We start from the raw sequence: 20490 nt of genomic DNA on the forward strand, positions 1-20490 counted from the left end.
AAGCTACATTAAAACACATGGATAAGACAACTAATAGCTTCAACATTTCTGTGCTTCATCAAGTTTTGGCACAGTGAAAAAGGTTGATATGAGAGTGGCACTTTGCATGATTATTTGTAGTCAGGCTATGGTTAGCTTAGCTTAGCTTAGCATAAAGAATGGAAGTAGGGGAAACCTATATCTTGTCTCAGTCCAAAGGTAAAAAGAAAACATATGTTGGACTCCTGTGAGATAGTCCCAGCACAATTTGCCCTGGATTTTGTATGAATTACACAAATTAGATATAACATGCTAGTCAGTGAGCTTTAAAGGTGCTGGCAGGCGGATTATTTTAGTTTGAGGTAGCATTGTCATCTTACTCTGGACAAAACAGAAAATCAGCATATTTCCCAAAATGTCAAACAGTTATTAAACTTTTCATTGTTTATGCAGTGTAGTGACAAACAGAGTAAGCTCTGTAACTGTCACAGACTTTTGTTTCCAATTACTTCCTTAAGGCGCCAAACTAGCTGCCAAGTGCCAGTGTAACTGAACAAATCCCATGTATGGGTGTGATTGTTTGTGGGACCAGTTATAGGATTATCTGTTCTGCATCGCCCTGTGTCTGTGGCAGACGTCAGGCCTTGAAGGGTTGATTCATACCCTATTGGAAACACATGGAACGGCTTGTTTCATTAAGTGGCAGTTATTATATTATTAAGGCTGTGTGACCAGGCAGCCAGTTTGGGGACAGCTGGCTCCAGCTTCTGCTTTATTGGGATATTTTAGGGTCCAGAAGATTGACAGTAATCCCTGTGCCTTCTCCAGACTCCATTTACAATAAGAAATAAGATCAGAATTTCATGGTTTCTTTCTGTTTGTTGCTTGGCATTCATTGGCACTTTGAGTTAGTTGTACTGTGTATTCAAAGTGTCATGCTTAGGTCAACATCTGGACTTAAATGGGTTTACATGCGTAATGGAAAGAACCAATCTAGTCCCTTGTTTCTGTTAGTTTTCATAGGCGTCACTTGCTTCTTTTTTTCTTTTTTCCTGCCCATCTGTAGATTTTGATTGGTTTTGTCACTGGGTCGGATAGCAAAAGGAATGATAACAGTGTGAAATGTTAACAATGCATGTGGTGTCTCTGTGTGTGTATTTTTAAAGGACACAGGTTATTATTCCTTTTCCACATAAAGGGATGATGGGGAGAAGAGATGGACAGCAGATGTGTGAAGGACAAGAAAAGGAAAACCTGGAGTTGTCTCTATAAGAAAAAAAAATTAAATTGACACTATGGCTCAATTTGCCCCTGCTACAATTATTTTTAAAGATGACATGGCAGATGTAAGGAGGGCTGGCCACTTCTCCGTCCAGTATAAAAAAAGCTGGAACAGAACCAGGAGTTATTAACTGCAAAGTAAAGCCAGATAAATGCATGAATGCAAATACCATGGTTACCAGCATAATCATCACACACCAACATCTATTTAGCTGTCTGTGAGACGTTCTTTATTTCTTTATTTCAGCAGTGCTGAAATTACAGGCAACAGGTGCCAATTCAGATCTCAAGATTTCACTTTGATGACAGGCAGATTAAAGGTCTTTGTGTCTTTGATATTCTCTGTCAGATTTCAGATTCAAATTTCAGATTTTTGATGTAGGTGCTGGCAGGCATCCTTTCAGCTGGTTCCCTTATTAAAAAACAGGTTTTTCATCATAGAGGTTTTCTACTTTACTGGCAGATCTTAAATACATCAAAGGCTGTTTTATCAGTGTTTTTCATCCATGAACAATTCCTTTGTAAACTAGGACCTGGAAAAAGACCCCATTCTTTTATTAATTTTGTGTTTTTAATCTTAAATAGATCAGGAAAAATACTTTGCAGTGTAATTCTTTCTGTCTCCTTTATATTATTGGACCGTTTAACAACTGTTTAAGTACCTGCTTCACTTAAATCAGGATGACCATTAAACATGCAGAGTGCACAGGCATGTTGCTCCTGGTTTGTGTGCATGTTTAAGTCCCACTTCTCAGCATATAGGGCTGACCTATATTTGGCTACAGCAGCAAGTGTCTGGCAATGTGGTGTGTAAATTGAATTACATGGCTGTAAGTCTGTCGCTTTATCACAGAGTGCCCAAGAGAGTGGGTGGGAGATTCTATAGACTTCAAAAAAAATCAGTATTCTTAGCATCATATACATTGATTCTGTTATCTGTTTAAAACTGCCTTTTAGCATTTTTTTTAAATTTATCTGTAAATTCAGTTGTATAGATGCCAGTTTCTCTCAGATTGAATCAAATACATTTCCCACAGATCGGGTCCAACACTAAGGGAATGAAGTAGTAATGGTTCTTGGTTACTGATCTGAAGTGTTTGTTGTTCTACTCAACAGCTCAATCCTGAGTTTTTCCTCTGTCTAGGAATGCACTTTGTATTGTTATGTTAACAATAACTCTCAAAACACAAACTTCTGATTCACACCCTTTGGAGCCTCACTGGCTGTATGTCAAATGGTGTCAGTGTGTGTCCAGCTCCCCTGCTAAGAAAGTGAGGTAAAGACTGAAAGAAACAGAAAGAGGAATGATGGAAAGATGAGAAAAGCTAAAAGAAGTCAAGGGAGGCAAATGGAAGTGAAAGCATGCCAAAGGGATGAAAGAGAGACGCACAAATGGTGATGGAGATGGATTCTCCAAGGCCCACAGTTTTTGATCACTTTGGTTGACATCTGCAGTTTCTGTAAACCATAGATCTCACTGCTTGATGGCACCAGGCGAGAATGTTAAAACATCACAGCTCTGTGTTTAGATTCTTAGATAGTCCTAAAGTTTTACTATGAATACTTACGCACAGCTGTGGAAAAAATGCAGTCGAGTTTCTGGGAAATTTCTTTTTTCAATGAATCATTTTTCCGTTCTTATCTTCAATGTCAAACTGAATCCCATTTGATGAGACCAATAAAAACAACCAATATCTTGTTAGCTGGACGGACTGTTGTACTGTGGGAGAGATATCAGACACATGTGGAGCACATGTGTCCATAACACACACACACACACACACACACACACACACACACACACACACACACAAAATAGACTGCCAAAAAGCTGGTTGGTTGGGTTTTGGTATATTCTGCTGAATTTTGTCAGTGGAGCTGCAACTAACAATTATTTTAATTATTGATTTAACCTGCAGATTATTTTCTCGAATCATTTAGTCTATGAAATGTAAAAAATAAAAAAAATTTAAAAAAATAAAGTAGTGAACAACACCCGTCACAACTTAACAGATATTCTCACTTTACAAATATCATATCCTCATATATTAGAACCTGGAACAAGCAAGTATTTGGCATTTTTTGCATAAAACATAACTGAAACAAGTGATTGATTATCAAAATATCAAAGTTGTGAATGGTGGTGATGGCCACTTGAGAGGGCTGTAGTTGAGAAATGGCAAAGGATGACAGAGGGGAGGTATGTGGAAAGAGGAAAGTAGGGAAAAGACAGAATGCAGGAAAGAGGAAATGGACAGGAATGGAGACTGAGAATCTGACATTGCTGATGAAAATGAACAATGGAAATGGAGGTGAAGTTTGAAAGCTGAGTGGAAGAGAAAGTGAAAAGAATGGAGTAAGATTTTGAAGTTTCCAGAGGAATTACAGAAGGACATTTCCTCTTCGCTGATGCCTTTGTCCCGAAGCTGTCCCACTAGTACAGTGTAATCACAATGTTTCAGCACTTAAAATAGGCTCTTTACCGGCATAATTATTCTCTGTAGAGGTACACCAAAGTATTAAGCTGTTCATTTCAACCAATCATCTCATGCCTAAACAGAACCACCTTTGTGTTTCACTGTTATGCACTTCAACTGCCAGTGTCTGGCTAAATGCTTTATTCCCTGCAGTGAAGTCTTTTCGAAGCCCATTTGACTATTTAATGGGCCTGTGTGCGTGTGTGTGTGTGTGTGTATCTGAGTGTTTTTCACCAGTAATGGCACAGTCTCAAGGTCTTGATGTATTTGAGGGAGTTAAAGGGTACAAACTGAAACACAGTTGACCTGATGCACCCACGTATACGTAAGCGCATAACACATTACACAGCAAATGAACACATGATTTGAGAAACAAGCCGTCACGCGAAGAAGAAAGGTTTTGAAGCAGCTTTTGTGTTGTGCTAAGTTAATTGGTTCCACTTCTCTTTTTATCAGAGTGGAGATCTCACCCTGTTGAAAGGACCTCAAATGGGATAATTACACTGTTTGACAAGCCTATTCTTTGTGACTGAGTGTCTCCATGGTGGAGTCCTTAGATACTTTTATAATAGTGAGATCGTATGCATTCATGTAGAAAACCACAAGGACAGGCCATAATAAGTCATGGATAAACACAATTAGATCTAGATCTCTTCTGCATGTGTGGTAACTCTGGATTGCAATGCAGTGGTGTTGTTGTTTTGCTGTGTGGCAGTGATTTAGAGGCACCCCTCCACACGCACTAACACGTACATCAGTTAGCGGGAACATTTAGCTGGCCTCAGCACTCTGTATCTTGCACACACAGTAAATCACACTCCCCATTGACATGTTACATGCATCCAAGTAGGCAAAGAACAATAGTGGAAGTGATGATTATTTGTTGCAAGGGGTGCGGTACGCCTTAACATTTATACTTAACAAACACACACACACACACACACACACACTGGCAGCTGCTTAAGTTATTCTGAGTCTGGAAGTTGACTCTCTTGGTGTGTGGGCAAGGGAAGTTTATGAAGGGTTGGGGTATATGTTTTCATTTTGTTTACATTGCGTTCTCTGAATAGGGTTGTATGTGCGTATGCTGGTGCTTGTGTACAGCCACATGTCCAACAAACACAGGCACACAGACGTGTGCATTGACAATGTCAGTTTACCTTAGCCTGGTGCTGCAGAGTGTGCCACTGGTATAGAGGTATACTCTAATACCTAGTTACTGGATATTTCTAGTATGGACTTGGATTTAATTTTTTTCTTTAAAATGTAGTGTTGTAAATTCCTGTTCTGTCCTATTTCAAATTTGTTGTTTTTAGATGTGATTATCCTCACAATGAAATCTGAAATTGTCTGTTTGCACAAACCTAATTAACAGCCTCCCATTGTATCAGAAATATGAGAAAGCATCAGTTACATAATTGGTCATTTGATGTATGAGAGGTGTGGGTCAGTTACCTGTTTGTAGGCAAGACTGGTACTTTAATGAAATGATCTATTGCCTGTTTTTAGCTTACCCTTTGAAATGAAACCCAGTATGGATGGCATGCTTACTTGGAACTGACCTGCGTTTAACAAGAACAGCATGTTTAAACGAGCCTGGCTTTGAAGGAGAAAGATAATTGGATTCCCTGTTTACAACAAAAAAAAAAACTAGAGAGACCATGCTTTTACAAAAATACCTGCAACTACATTGACATGTAAAGGTCTCAGGGCCAGATGCAAACCTGCAATGTTGTGGTGCATGGACTGCACCTTAACCCCTAGGCCACCGGGAAGCTTCTTTTTTCTCTACCTAAAATGACATTACCCTGTTTTTGATCAGGCGAATGAAATGTGATTTGTTTCTTATTTACTTTTTGTATTTTTATCTATCTCAGCCTTTTTATCTATCTCAACCTTCTCACTTTGATGGCACTGGCTTTACCATTGTTGCTGTTTATACTGCAGATATTGGATAACACCACTGTTGAACTAGATGCCAAGATGAAGTATCAGAGGCCACCACCTAAGCCAAATTAATGTAAAAGCATCAAAATAAACCAAATGACTTTTCCCAGGTCTAATGGTTGTATTTGGCCCCCAGTGGACCTCTTTAGCAGATTTTGTGTTTGAGCCATTTGGGTGTTGTTTATTTATTAACTGCTCCAGCTTTTCCAGATTTTTGTACATAGATATGGTAATAATAATGGTCCAAAATGATGTGAAGTTGCACATTTTTAATTGAAACCATAAAATTTTCTGGACCCCCTACTCTCCCACCAAATACGTGCACCCAAGTCTTGGCAAAACACTGACTTTATACTAAAACTCAACGACTAGTCTACATAAGGGGGATTATTGCAGTTTTTTTTAAACCAGTATTCAAGTTGTTATCATATATATTACAAACTGGCATATATTAATGTTATATTAATGGTACAATCAGTTAGAACTTGTAAGACTTGTACTGTAGCTGCAGAAAGTCATGGCTCCATGTAAATCCTCTGAACTAATAGACACTCTCTGTGCAGCTGCCATTGCCACTTACTCAGCTCTGATATTTGCCAAAGATGTTCCAAAGCCAAGAGCGCTAAACTGGGCTCACCTGTCTCTGTCTTTCACTGGTCTGTAGTATTTGCCAGAGATCATCTAAAACTGATGGCCATCATCTCTGGCAAGGCTTGTAGTATTTGCCAGTAGTATCCTAATACCAAGAGAATGCAGCTACAGCTAGCTAGACACACCTGTCTCTGCCTGTCTTCTGCTAGTCTGTTGTTTTTGCCAAAGAAAATACAAATCCCAAGAACATTAGGGGTCTGTGAAGGTAGCCCATAGATATTCTGAGGCCAAGAACACTGTGTTAGGCTCATCTGTCTCTGCTTTTTTAATTCTTCCCCGCTATTTGCCAAATATGTCTTACAGTAAGCCAAGTGCACTCATCTTTAGGCCAGCCAACACTGTTGAATGGTACTCAAACGGGCAGCTGGAACAGCGTGAAGAATCATCTGGACTGATTAGAAGAGAAAAATAAGAAGCTACATTTCATAGGCGCTGAGTAATTACTATAAGTGAGTTTCAGGGTGCAAGGCGCAGTCAGAACATAAACTGCACACTCAGCAGTTTTGTTCCAAATAAAATAAACGTCTAATTATAGTTACAAATGACTCTATAATAAATTGTAATCAACATGTTTTGAAACGAAGTACACTCCCAGACACAATTTGCCATCTTCTCTTGTAGTTCTCACATTGAATTCTCTTTTATCAGTTCAGTTTGGCTGGGATATGTTTAAATTCAGCCAAATGACTCACTGTGTATTTATTTTTGCCCTGATTTTTTATTACATAATCAGATGACACCATGTTTAACTCAGGCAGAGGGCATAATCCTAAGGAGCATGTGTAGTTTTTAATGTGTCACAAGTATGTACCTGTCTTTTCAGCAACCCTTCTCATCCCTCCCTGACTTTCTTCCCCACCATTTCCACTATCCTCCTTCATGGTCATCTCTTTAAAATGCTCTGATTTTATAGTGGAAAAAATATGCTGAAGGAATTCCATAACTTCAGGTATTTGTTCATTATCAGAGCCAGGATCATTTTATGATCACTGTCGCATAGGTTTCTAAGGTGTCTGACTTAGTGTCACTCGGAGAACATCTAGAGGGCAGTGTGTGTGTGTATGTGTGTGTACACTTGTGTGTTAGTGAAAAGAGCTAGAGAGCGAGAGAAAGAGAAAGAAATGGGCCAGGTAAACAGAAAGTTGGACAGAGAACCTAAAATCAAAAGTAAGATGAAAAAAAAAAACATTTAAGGAAAATAAATGTAAGCCAGTAAATCTTGAATCTCTGTGAGTGAATCTGTCTGAGTGATACTGACGCACATCGATATCCATAACCCTCTCAACAGACCTAAGGCCAGATGTTGAATATGGAAAACACTTCCTGGTCCAGCTGTGGATCATTTTGATGGGCAGGCTGTCTCAGCGCTGAGTGCTGGACTCAGCTGGAGTGCTGTCTCTTTACCCTGTCTCTCTTTCTTCTGCTTGATGTACTGTGTTGTTTCTGTTTTTGCTGCCTTGAAAAAATAACTGTGAGCTGCCAGAGAGAAAAAAAGAAGCTGTAAAGTAGACAGGACTGAAATTATAAGGAAATAAAACGCTCTCTCTCCCTTTCTCACTCACATTAAATACACATTCTAGGTAGTGTTGTGCCTTTCAGTATTCCCTTGTTTATTCTTCTGCTGAATACAAGTATAGTGTTGATGTAATAAGTACATAAGTACATAATTTGAGACTATAGTTCAGTGCTGGATAGATCTTACAAAACCGCAGCACTGAAGGCCCGTTAATCCTTAATCTCTGCTTTAATTCATCCCATTTGGGACCCCCTTGAATCATGCGGAAGTCCTCATCCAGTTTAGGCCCCCCAGTACCAGTGGTTTCCCTTTCGGAGCCCCAGCATGTACTGAATTTGCCTTCGAGGCAAAGATTCCTGAACTCCTCCTGCCCAGGACCCACACTTAAAAAAATGCAATCTCCATCTGAGTCTCATGAAATCGCACCAGGGCTTTCTCTGTATTGGGTTTGACCTGTGTTGTGTAATTCAAATATCTTTGACGGCACTGACATGACCTTGATAAGTCCAGATTTGCTCTGGGGATCGGTCTGGTGTTTCTCTGCTCCTCAAGTTGTATGGTTCTAGTCAAGATTGTCATAGTGTGTTTGTCAGTCAGCTGCAGTGAGAGAGAAAGCTCAGTTGGTTGCAGTGTGGAAATGTTTACCCTGTATTTCGCAAACAGGCTGGCTACACTCCAATTATGGTCCACAGAGTCATTAGTTTATTCAATTACACCTTAAATCTTTTAAATGATGATGGCAACATTCGGTGCGGGAGTTGCCATGAAGTGAGCAAAGAGGCACGATGGAATATTATCAGGTCAAGACTCATTAACAGTGAGTGAAGGTGCTTTAAACACAGCGTCCTGGGGTGTGTACGAAGAGACATATTGTGGAAATGTAGAGGTATTTGTGTTTTTCTATTTGTGTGAGACTGCATTCCAGTGTGTGTTTGCCTGTCCCTGTGTGTATTTCTAAACACCTCCATGTGAGCTCCTCTTTTATATGTACAGTTTTTACTTCTTGGTCAGTCTGCTGTGTCATAAAAGTTTAAATTAGATTTCAAAAGACAACACAGGACTCTAGTCCTTCCATCTACTGTTTTACTGCCCCATGACTCCAGAGACAGCGCAGGCAGTAAGACTAACTTACGGCTATAGACATGACCATTAAACCAAACGGTTGCCTTGCAGTTTCATGTAAAAAGAAAACATCTGTCCTCTGCCTTTAAAAGATATACATTTGCATGAGATGTAATGCTACATAAAATTACTTTTATGATCTCTGGAAAATATCTAAGAAGAATTACACTCTGCAACAGCACAGACAGCACAGACACAACAGCGAGACTGTTCATCTGTTTTATTGCCCAAAATTATATGAAGTTTGGTGTGCCACTGGATGTATAGGTCACTACAGTAACTCTTCTGCTTGGATGTTGTAAAAATTTCCATACAGCATGTAAGATTTTACAACTTTTTGTCTCAAATATATCTCTCCTCCATCCCTTTCATTTACTGTTTAATGGACTTCATGTAACAGTATGTTCTACCCTTGGTTAGCGACAGTGAGATGTACAGGTAGTTGACCCTCCCTCTTATTGTGGAGTGGTATTAGTTATAGAGGCACTGCACCCTCTGCTCCTGTGCTGTTTTGGGGGTTTTGATGCAGAACTGTTGACCTGCAGGCTGTTGGAGACATTGCCTCCTTTCTCCTACCCTGGTGGGGTTTAACTTAATGTGCCTGTTTCCTCTCATGGTCTGCTTTTAAGACTCCTCAGGGTACCAGTCTACTGCTGCGTGTTTTTGTTAAAAAGTGAGTTACTATAAAATGTGCTTGTTTGTTGCTATGTTACAGCAGGAAACACAGTTGCGATATGTGTAAGCATTTTCTATCAGTTCATTACCTTCCTCTGTGGTAACCCACAGTACGAAAAAGGGCATTCTATGCAATTGTTACGACATTACATTCATAGATTTTCACGTAAAATGTAAAATAAAATGTGTCTTAGCACATTAGAGTAAGATACGTTAAGAGATATGTGAAGTAGCTGGGTTTAGGTCAGGTCAGGTCTGTGTTGAGTGCAAACTTTTGTTTTCAAGGCAACAACTTTAATGTAAAACACAGAGGTAAAAAGACTGAACTTTTTGTCAAAGAGTATCTAACATAGCGCCTCATTTCTAACATGGGCTACATGATGTGGAGCTCGCCTTGAATGAGAAAAACTGATGGAAACACAATCGTGAAAAACAGTCACTGAAATTCAACAACGGAAATCCATTGAAGTTTTTCTTCTGTCTGTGACTGCGATTGTTCAAACACTGTACTGCAAAGTTTATTTAATTGAGTAATGTTTTTGTAGTGAAACCGCTGCAGTTTTAACATATTTTGTTCCTTTGGTCTGCACTGTGTCAGCGTTTCTTTTAGGATCTCATGTGATGTCATGCCCAGCTGAAAGGCCTGTCGAGGCCTCTGTGGAGATAGTGGTGGGAGGTAGTGGATAAGGAACAGGGAGGATCACACACACACACACACACAAACACAGATAAATCGACATGGGAATAGAGCTCACACACACACTAAATACAGATCTACAGTACTTGTGATCTGTGGGTGACCCCTGTCTCCACTGGTCTTGCCTAATGTGAAGACTGATAAAGACGCACAGACTCAGCTTCCAGATCTATTTAAAGGCTGTTTCTAGATAATATCACACATTGGTCCAGAAATTGGCTGCAAAATAACACAGTTGTTTTTGGATGTAATGACACCAGCACAGGAATGTTGCACCAGTTGGTGAAATCAGGAGTTATAGTCTTTGTTCACTCGTGATCTCTCTTTCTATCTTTGAGTATGTAGCCATAACTGCATCATACCTACAGTGGCTCCCCCAACACACAAACTCACACACACATACACAACCTTACTTATTAGACACCCAAATGCTGAACCACACGTGGCAATGATTCTGCCAGTCACTCTGCTCTCAGTGTTGCCTTGGCATTTTCCCCTGGTCACGTTGGTCTGCTTCAGCTTAAGGTAAAACTGAAAAAAAAAGAAAGAAGAAAAGCCTGAAACCAAAGTGGCACACTCCTTCCCCTTTCTCCTAATAAGGCACAGAAAAAGAAATAAATACAGAGGTGGTCCATCCTTCAGGAATGACGACTGCATACATTTGAGAAGGCTTTGTTTTAATAATCATTATCACTTTTGTTTAAAAAGGGTGACCTCATTCCAGGGAAAAGCAAACTGCATGAGAGGCAGGAAGGAGTAAGTAAGAGGAAGAGAGGAGGATAATTAAAACAGAACAGAGAAGGATGTAAGGGTGCCGAGATGGAAAAAAAGGAGGAAGAGAGGTGAGAAGAGAAAAAAAATAAACTGACACGAGTGCGTCAAGCATAAGGATTTTTCTAAGTTAAGACTGAAAAAAACAAAGTTAGAGCCATGCTTTGAGTTAATGGCTCTGGGGCACAGTTGTGCCTGTACATAAATTACAAAGCTGCTACAGTTCCTAATTTACAGAGTAAGTGGAGGAAGTGTGTCCCTCTCTCTGAATCATGTGTTTTTCATACTCCAATCTGTGGCTGGGTCCCGTGGGAAAGAAAAGACAAGTTTGATCTTATCAGAGCTGCATCATTAACACTCGCTTTCACACATGGATGCACAGGGACACAAAGAAAAAAACTGTCCGTTCATAATATCATTCTGTCACCTCTACAGTGTATTTTTATATCACTATTATGTTTTGTCAGTTAAAATTTAAGAGAAGAAAGAGAGGGAAGAAGAAAGAAAGGAAGAATGAAAAAACTGTGAATTTAGATTATTTTAAAAACGACAAATATCAGGAACACTTGATTTTTCAAATGCTGGATTGATTCTTCAATATTGACTTGAAGTGTTTTGACTTCAGTTGGATAAAATCATTCCCTTCTGTCTTCAGCAGGAATGCAAATGTTACCACAAAAACATGCAAGAGTTGCCAAAAATGTCTCACCAAGACAAATTAGGTGCAAATCTAAGATAAGATCTCGGCTCATAAAAACCAGACTGGATTTGAGGCAAACAGGACCACAGACCAGCTTTGTTGAAGAAAACCCAGCCATCTACAACTGGGCTGATTAAGTCCAAGTTTTCACACATACAATATTTGCAAATGCTCAAAGTGCAGTTAGTTGAAAAATAGAACTGGACAAACATACTGTGTGTCTACGTGTGTGTGTGTGTGTGTGCATTCATTCAAAGCTTATTAGGAGGTGCAGATGTCATCAAGAGTATAAACTGGTCCTTGTAGTCTGTGTTATCACCCTACACCGGTAACATTTCCTGGGCCAACCTGTCATGCCTGAAATCACTGTCACCACACCCTGCACAATACGTCACTGTACGTGTATGTGTGTGGGTGTATGTGCTTGTTAACTGGCCTTCGTCCGTTCACTACCCTTAACAATGCTGTCATTCAGATGGCAGCACAGTTCATTAAAGTCCTGCTTAATGTTGAAATATAATTATGTGAGTTTGACTTTTTAAACAAGATGGACTGAGTGATTGCAAGGAGTAATATTTATGCGTCAGTGTGTGTATGTGTGTTCAGAGTACACCCATGTGGTTAGTTTTTCTGTTTGAGTAAACACACACATGAAGGCATCGTGTGACAGAATCACGTCCACTTGTAAAATTCCTGCAGACATGTATAGCTTGGTTGTGCATGCCTATTTGTGTATCTATATCTATACTTGTGTTTGTGTCATAAGGAGTGTGTGTTCGGCCTTTACTGGTGTTACTAACAGATCCCAGTTAGTGTCACCTCCACCTAAACCACTCCTGCTACTTGACCAGACACACACACAGGCAACAATCTCTTATTGATTCAGTGTGGCTGGTTGCTTGCTGGTGAAGCTAATGGCATGTCAGGGCGCAGCCCTGGAAACATCGGTCAATGATCTCACTCGAGTAAGAATAGACCAGAGAGATTAAACACAAATGCACAACCGAGAACACTGAACAACCGCGAGGGCACAGCTGATTTGAAATGAAGAAGAGACGGCATCCTCCACTGTATGACGGGTCAATTTAATGTATAAATGTAGGAAAAACTGTAAAAATATACTATAAAATATTGGGACATCTTAAAAGAGAATATATCTTTGGACAGAACATTCCACAAGAAAATCTTATCATATATAAAGCTGTTTTCCTCTGGTTCTCATTAATCATGTTCATACAGTCCATTGCACAATAGTAAGTAAATCAGAAGATGCATAGATGCTCAGTGAATGGTAGGAAATATAAAGACTACACAAAATAACAAGAGCTCCCTGTAGTAAAATGTAATTCAGTACAACACCACACAATATGGGTTCAAATATCAACACATAGGTGAGTCACCAACTCAACAGGTTCACATTGTACAACTTAAAGTATTGACTGTGGCAGTGTTGTACTGGATTCCTGTTGCCTGCCATAAACTCAAAGGAAGAAGGACTGTTGAAGAGAGCAGCAACAGAGCTAAGAAAATGAAACAGCCAATGAAAACATACTGTCATTGTTATGTTAAAAAAAAACATATGCATCTCTCTCTCTAAATAATTAATTAGGAAAATGTAGGAACTCAGACCAAGCAAACTAAGAAAACATGTTTAAAATGTTTGCATACATGCAAACTCTGATGACCCATATTCAAAGAGAAGTAGAAGAAATATTACCATAAATGATTTTCATTCGTAACAAAATATGGAAATATGTTTAAGTTCTACCACTGTAACCACAGCATGCACTCGGATGTGGTAAGGTATCAAAGCAAAAACCAAAATAGCTGTGACCACAAAGAATTGCAGGGGAAACACAGAGTCACAGTTAGACGAACAGACCAATTGCTGAGTTATATAATATGCAACTTTCATGAACATGAAACAGTACTGGAAGCACAGACACGTACAGCCTGACAGTTAACATGGAACATGCAGAGTAACAAAGGCATAAACAGAGAACAGCAACATGTTTTATAGCAGCTGCACTTAAACTATGAAATTAAACTGTCGGTGGTCCTCCACATTGAGGAGAACGCACACCTATTACGTGTACGACCCAGCAAATGTTTCCATCTGGTGCTCAGGATGTAGACATGAAATGTTATGTTTGTCACTGTCACACTGTCAGTGCCTTTATTGCATCCACTTAGTCTCTGACCCTCACACATTTCAGTTATGGAGATACATTCCTGTGCAAAGTGTCTGATACGGTGTAAGGTCTTGTTGTTCCTCTGATAGAAGCTAGTTAGGTTTCAAGAAGATCAGCCTGGATAGTTACATCTCTCGTGACTTTTCCCAATGTCATGCCAGTTCCTGGTAACATAAAGGTGTCTAATTAAAACAGTAGGTTGCTTGTTTAGAAGCCTGAAATTACCTTTGATGATGTAAATCCAGAGAGAAAAGGTTTGAAAACCTTTGAATCAAACCAGACTCTGTTTCTCATTCACTTTCCAGCAGGCATCTTTTTTTTCTGCCTCTTACCATATGACCCCAACACATTTCCATGTTAGTGTTTCCAGTTATAGCTGCAGTGTAATTGAGGCTACAGCAAGCAGGGATGACGCTGACGTATCTGAAATACCTACTCGATACCCCGGTGTTCTCTTTCCTACTCTATGTGCCTCATTTCCATTCCGTTGGTTGCGCAAGTAAGATAATTGCTGCCCTCAGATCAGCTTTGATGTCAATGAACACTTCTGTGTTGCGCTGACTGGGTACTTGTTGACTTGTTGGGCTATTTACAATAGTATGTCCGTAGAAAGGGCATACTGTTGACATAGTCTCATACTGAGACAAAAAAAAAGGTGAGCTGTACTGCCTCAAGTGATATCAGGAATTTCTTTTATACTTTTTGCTCTGAGCATTTGCTCAGGGGGGATCCCTTTGCTTTTGGTTGAGCCATGGAGGCAGACCTTTAGTCAGGGTTCTTAAATCATGCATATTTCATCCATATGGTATGTTATCAGTGAAGTCTGGTGGGAACAGTACACAGCCTGGGCTCCGTTCAGGGCCGAAAACCTTTAAAGATAGTTAGCTCAGATCTGTTCATTGTTCTCCTCTCCTACTGTGTTTTCTTTAAACTTTGCTTGCCCTCCTGTTTGGATGTGGGAAGTACACCAATCACCTTCTCAGAGAATTATGTGTACCGTATGTGAAATCCTCAGGCACGATAAAGTTGTTGTGTGATTGCTCAAAGTAGGATTCTGTTCCTGATGTTTCTCTCAACTGTTGGAATTGTGGAAAGTCATGGGAGTTGTGGAGTATTTTTATTTTATTCGTATTGTAATTTTATAGCACAAGGCCGTTTTTGCTGCACGTGTTAATATAATTTAAGATTCTCACATCTCATGTGGAAGGAAGATGATACACAATGTTGGCACACCAAAACTAGTGGGGAAGAAGAGGCAGAGAGGAAAAGGACCAGTGTATGAGTAGCTGTATCTGCAGACTGATGTGTTTCTAGCTACTACAAGGCTGTCGGTTCAAATTTACAGAGGTGAAGGACATGAACCTCCCTGAGGAGGGTTCTAGAAGGGCTGCTCTGAGAGGAATGTGGGGCTGCTGACATTTACACGTCTTCAGTTACTGCAAAGTTTACTTAACCTTTTAATTTATGTTAACTCGAGTATTTTCTCTTTATATCATGCTCGATAAAGTTGTGGTACACTGAAATACTATTTGAGTTACATTAATTTGTCCCATGTGTGTAACTGTTGACTTGTTATTGGGGAAATTCACTTATTTTAACACTTAATATAAATGTACTGATCCTTCACTGCTGTGAATGCATCGTTTTCGTTCATTTTACTTCAATAAAGCCCTGTCCTATTGCATCAGTATCATCTTATACCATGTGGGGCAACTAAAAACACTTCTGTAAACAGAAGAAAATGACCTCAGGAAAATTCATATTAGGATGAAGTGCTAAGCCGTTATCAGTTCTGAGTACAGTTAAGTGTGGATAGTTACAGGCATGTTCCTTAGATGACCTTTTGGGAAGCTCATGGCTCAAAGTGGCATCAACAGTATCAAACACCGAGAGTATGAAATTGATACAGGCCTTTTTATACTAAAAGCAGCTGACTTCAATCACATGTACACTAAAAAGGACCACAATTTTCAGCTCCAGAAACTCAAGTTTTATCATTTAACATACATACACAGTAAGACTCCTTTGAATTCTTTCATAGCTGATGACAGAAACCTCTCCATGTTGATCCCTCCACTAAAAGCTCAGATTCAGTCATAATTGACCATAACCACAGTTTCTCTCAACCTCAGTGAGATCTAATAATTATACTGTATGGTCTTAGCTGTTTTGTATAAATATCAGCAAATGCTTTTGAAGAGCTTGTGTACTTTGGTGCTCCGCATGGTGCTGGCTAACAGTCACTTAAATCTATAATAAGCATGAATATTCAGATGTCAAAAACAGACATTATTCAAAGGAAATATTGAAATGAATAAGAATTGTGGTTGTGCAATCATAACTCGTACATTTTCTCTTTCTTTTTTCTCCTCCCTCTTTACAGGGCTCCCAGTGTTCCCAAACCTCCTCCTGTGGCACCAAAGGTACTGTAGCACAGCACGTCACTGAAATGACAAAGGTTATATACAGCATGTCTATTGATAGATACAAGAATACCATAGAATATTACTGTTTAATTAAAGCAAGGCACACCAGGTGAAGAATGAGATTCTGCCTGGAGTGGATATATATATATATACATGCACATACAGTTTCCAGTGACAAATTGTCAAAAGCAAATTTGAGATGATAATATAAAAACTTTCTCATTACTTGAATGTAGATTTTTACTATTGTTTTACCATGTGAATATATACTTTTTTTAAAATCCAAAAAATCTATCCATTTGTGATCTACTGTATTAAGTTAGTGTGGAACAGGAAAAAGACGTTCATTATGGGGAAGTTATTGAATTATTGAATGATTCAATATGACAGCATAAAAAAAAATGAAAAAACTATTCACCTGGGGTACCATGTTCTAGGTACTTTGAATACTTTTCTTTATATATTACACCCTTCTGAAATGGTGCCATACACACTGTAGGTATGCATGAAAACCACCTTTTCTTGTTTTATCTTATGTTTTTTCTATCATTTCTACATTTATGTTTCATCGTAAAAGACAATAAGTTATACTGATGCATCCCTATTTTTTCCAGCTATTTTTAAATTAAGTAAGACTTTAATATCTGGACAAATTATATTGGATCAAGTATCTACAAGTCATGACCTGGGAGGCCTCAGTATAGTGTGTGTGCTGTGATGTGATTTATTTTTGTGTGTATTTGCATGCTCTTCTCTCACGCCGGTAGGACGACAGATCAGACATCATAAAACCAGTGGCCCTCACCCACCCCCCTCCTCCACCCCATCCCCACCCCCACTCCTCCAGCCCCTCCACCACCCCCTACAATAAAGCCCCCAGACCTTTCGGGGGCTACGGATCAGAGAGTGAATACCCTCCGTCACAGTCGCCGTTTGCTGCCTTCATCCCATCCCCATCCTCTGCCTTCACCCCTGCCTCCTCCCACACCAGTCCTTTCCCTCCTCCTCCACCTCCTGTCTCTTACCCATCCTCCTCCTCCTCCTCCTCCTCCCCCTCCGTCCTTGTCCCGCCTCAGCCGTCAGTGTATAACACACCAATCAACCTATACTCCACTGAGAATGCCTGTGAGGTGGCCATGGGGCAGAGGCGGGGCCTGTTGGAGAGTCAGGGTGGAGCCTTGCCACTGCAGTTTAATGGGTGAGTGGCGATCTCTCCAGCCAATCAAATGAATCAATTCTTGGCTCTTGGCTTTCTCCAACTTTCCTCGTCTTGGCTATGTTCAAGCTGTCTTCATTGACGTGTCAAACATTTACATAACTTGTATTTGACCATTACTGTTAATGTCTATTGATGATTACCTCTCAGATTCATACATTTTTAGAAATGATAAAAGTCTTTTTCAATACGAGCAGTAGCTACACCATTTTTAGTGAGAAATAGAAGATAAAAATTTATGACACCAGCGTTAATGTTTGAAGTCTGCACTTAGTTTCTGTTTAAATTAGACAAGTGTATGGTTACAAAAAAATCCACTTCTGTTATGATTTATAAACATGGTGTTTTGCCAAGCCTATTTCAAAGTTTATGTCCCTGACTGAAAATTGTTTATTCCATGCAGCCCCCTGATCAGACTTGCCAGACTCCAACTTAAAAATTTGAAATCCTGGCAGTGATCTCTGAAGTTCTTCCACATCATTAAATCAGACTCAAATGTCTGTTGGTGTTTTGTTCAGAGGAAAAAAAAACAAAAAACAAAAAACAAAGGAAAATATTGTACTCTAAACACAGTATTGAGATCTATGGTTTTAGTTAACAAGGCAAGCCTGATTATGATGCCGCAGTTGGTGAGTCTCGTTGATTATAGTGTTGAAAGGTGACAGTCTCAACCTGGCACTGTGCAGCTAGTTTGACTGACAACAAAAAAAAATATGTGTAGCCAGAATTACTGTTAGTTGTTTGTGCACTGTGTCATGTTAGATAACTCAAACTACCAGCCTGGAAACTCTGATATGTAAGCAAATTAAAATGGGTTATTGTACCATTTATTCACTGTAGCAACTTCGGAAGGGAAATTCTGTACTGAAAGACATTTATTACTTGTGTTCCCGTGATGTGAGAGAACTGATGGACTTTAACACACCATTAATGTTAAATGTTAAAAGGGATGTTGAAGAAAAAAATGTAGGGACAAATAAAATATCCTTGGCGTGATGGTTATATGGTTGACCTACTGAAGTGCACTCACTCTCCAATTTTCTTAAGGCTCTGAGTGTGCATCTCTGTCATTCCTTTGCCTTCTTTTTATCCTGAATCATTCATGATATTCTATAAAGGCACGTTTTTGCTTTTCCAAGTGAAAGTGGACTTCTCTACTGCAGACTTTATTTTGAGCCAAGGTTGGGTGTCTAGGGACAGCGCCACATTTCAGCTATATTATTCGTCAGTAGCATTTGAAGAGAACCCTTATTGAGTGAAAACCCATCCCACTGTATTATTTCACCCTCTCTGCCCCTGTCTCTCCTCCTTTTCTCTCAGTATATCTGCTAATTTGTCATGATTAATTTTTCCCCAAGCTGCCCGTTCCTGTCTTTCTCAACATAAATCCCACCATCACCCCCCAACCCCCCCACCCCAACTCCTCCATTTTTGTCACAACCCCAACCCCTCTCTCTCCAGAGGCATAGTGAGTATAACTATGCTATGATGCTATGACCAAGTTGTGTATATATAGCCTGCATTGGTAACTCAAGCTGTGTGGCATTCCCTTTGCTCTTGTACCAAATCAGTCAGTCAGTGAAGGATTCAGCCTTGAATCCATGTTGATTTACACATATGCTGTCTCTCTTCACAGACTAAAGCAACCTTCATCAAGCCACTTTTCTTCACTTTTCCATTCATTATTTTAGTGATTTATCTCAAAACCAGACGGTGTACAGGGATGTTTTTGATTTATTTCACTCAAAATACCACATAGACTTTTCTGACTCAAAATTTCTCTCATCATTCCATGTTTACTCTTTCTCTCTCTTCGCTCTTTTCTCTGGGGAAGCACACTGACAAAAGGTTTGGTGGTTTCTCTTTCTATGAGACTCAGCAGACACCAGTGATCTGCACAATATAATCTTACACCGTGGAGTCGTGCACACACGCACAGACACTCAAGATGAATATCAGTTTGGTACATAGTCTTCTTCAAGTATCACAGATGACATTTAATAACACACACTGCTTTATTAAAGCTTGATCTTTCTTTAGAATTTGTATGGTTTTTGACTTACCAGTGATAGACTGTGTAACTCTCTTTGAGAGAGAGCTTTCCAGTACAATGAGAATTACCCTCCAAATTCCCCTTTTATCCTTCCTTCTCTGTATACTTATTTTATTGTGCTGCTGAGATGCATACAGACTGACACCATGAGACAGCCCGTGTGTGTATCCTTGCCTCTTCCTTGCTTGTTTGCATGCTATAAATGTGCTGTGTGGTTGTTTCAGAGGGGATTTTTAAAAAATAAAATGGCAAGAATTCGGACATGTGTATGTCAGTGTTCTCTGTCTTTCTCTCCTCCTTTCAATCCTTGTTTTTCTGCTTTGCAGACTTCAGCACCTCCTCAAGTCACAAAGTTAGTCTCTGAAGCATGTCAAATTTGACTAATTTTTTTCCCTTTTGCCTGTTCCTCTCCCTTTGTGTATTTTTGTATGAATACTGTATCTGCATGACTGCATGCATTTGCTTATTAGTTTACTGCAGAAATATTTTTTTGTGTATGAAACATTTCATATTTTGGCAGATTACATGAGGTTTTCCTTCTCTGGAATTAAAGCCATCTGCAACATTTCTTATCAGAGTTTAACAAGATTACTAATAATACATTTTTATTGTTCAATTAGCTTAATTTCATGTTTACATTATGCAAGAACTGCAGCATTGTAGCATGCATGCACTCCACTAATTAAAATGAATACAATCTTTTGTAATGATACAATGCTGAGGTGACAGTATATTTTTTACCTCAACAGTAAATCACAAATACAGACATTGACAGAGTGGTACACAC

The 20490-nt window shown here is 39.4% G+C and overlaps 1 protein-coding gene across 4 annotated transcripts in view; it reads left to right on the forward strand.

The window, feature by feature from the left end:
• Positions 1 to 20490, forward strand: part of pdlim5a (PDZ and LIM domain 5a) — a 55524-nt gene that overhangs the window by 15019 nt on the left and 20015 nt on the right. For 3 of the 4 annotated variants that reach the window (XM_051075107.1, XM_051075108.1, XM_051075109.1), the window contains exons 4-5: positions 16392 to 16431; positions 20030 to 20055. In XM_051075107.1, coding sequence (XP_050931064.1) covers positions 16392 to 16431; positions 20030 to 20055 — 66 coding nt within the window. Of the gene's footprint in view, positions 1 to 16391; positions 16432 to 17201; positions 17633 to 20029; positions 20056 to 20490 lie in introns of all 4 variants that reach the window. The other variant, XM_018669542.2, reaches the window with a different exon arrangement.

Source organism: Lates calcarifer, linkage group LG13 (assembly GCF_001640805.2).
Source record: "Lates calcarifer isolate ASB-BC8 linkage group LG13, TLL_Latcal_v3, whole genome shotgun sequence".
In the NCBI taxonomy this organism is placed as follows: domain Eukaryota; kingdom Metazoa; phylum Chordata; class Actinopteri; family Centropomidae; genus Lates; species Lates calcarifer.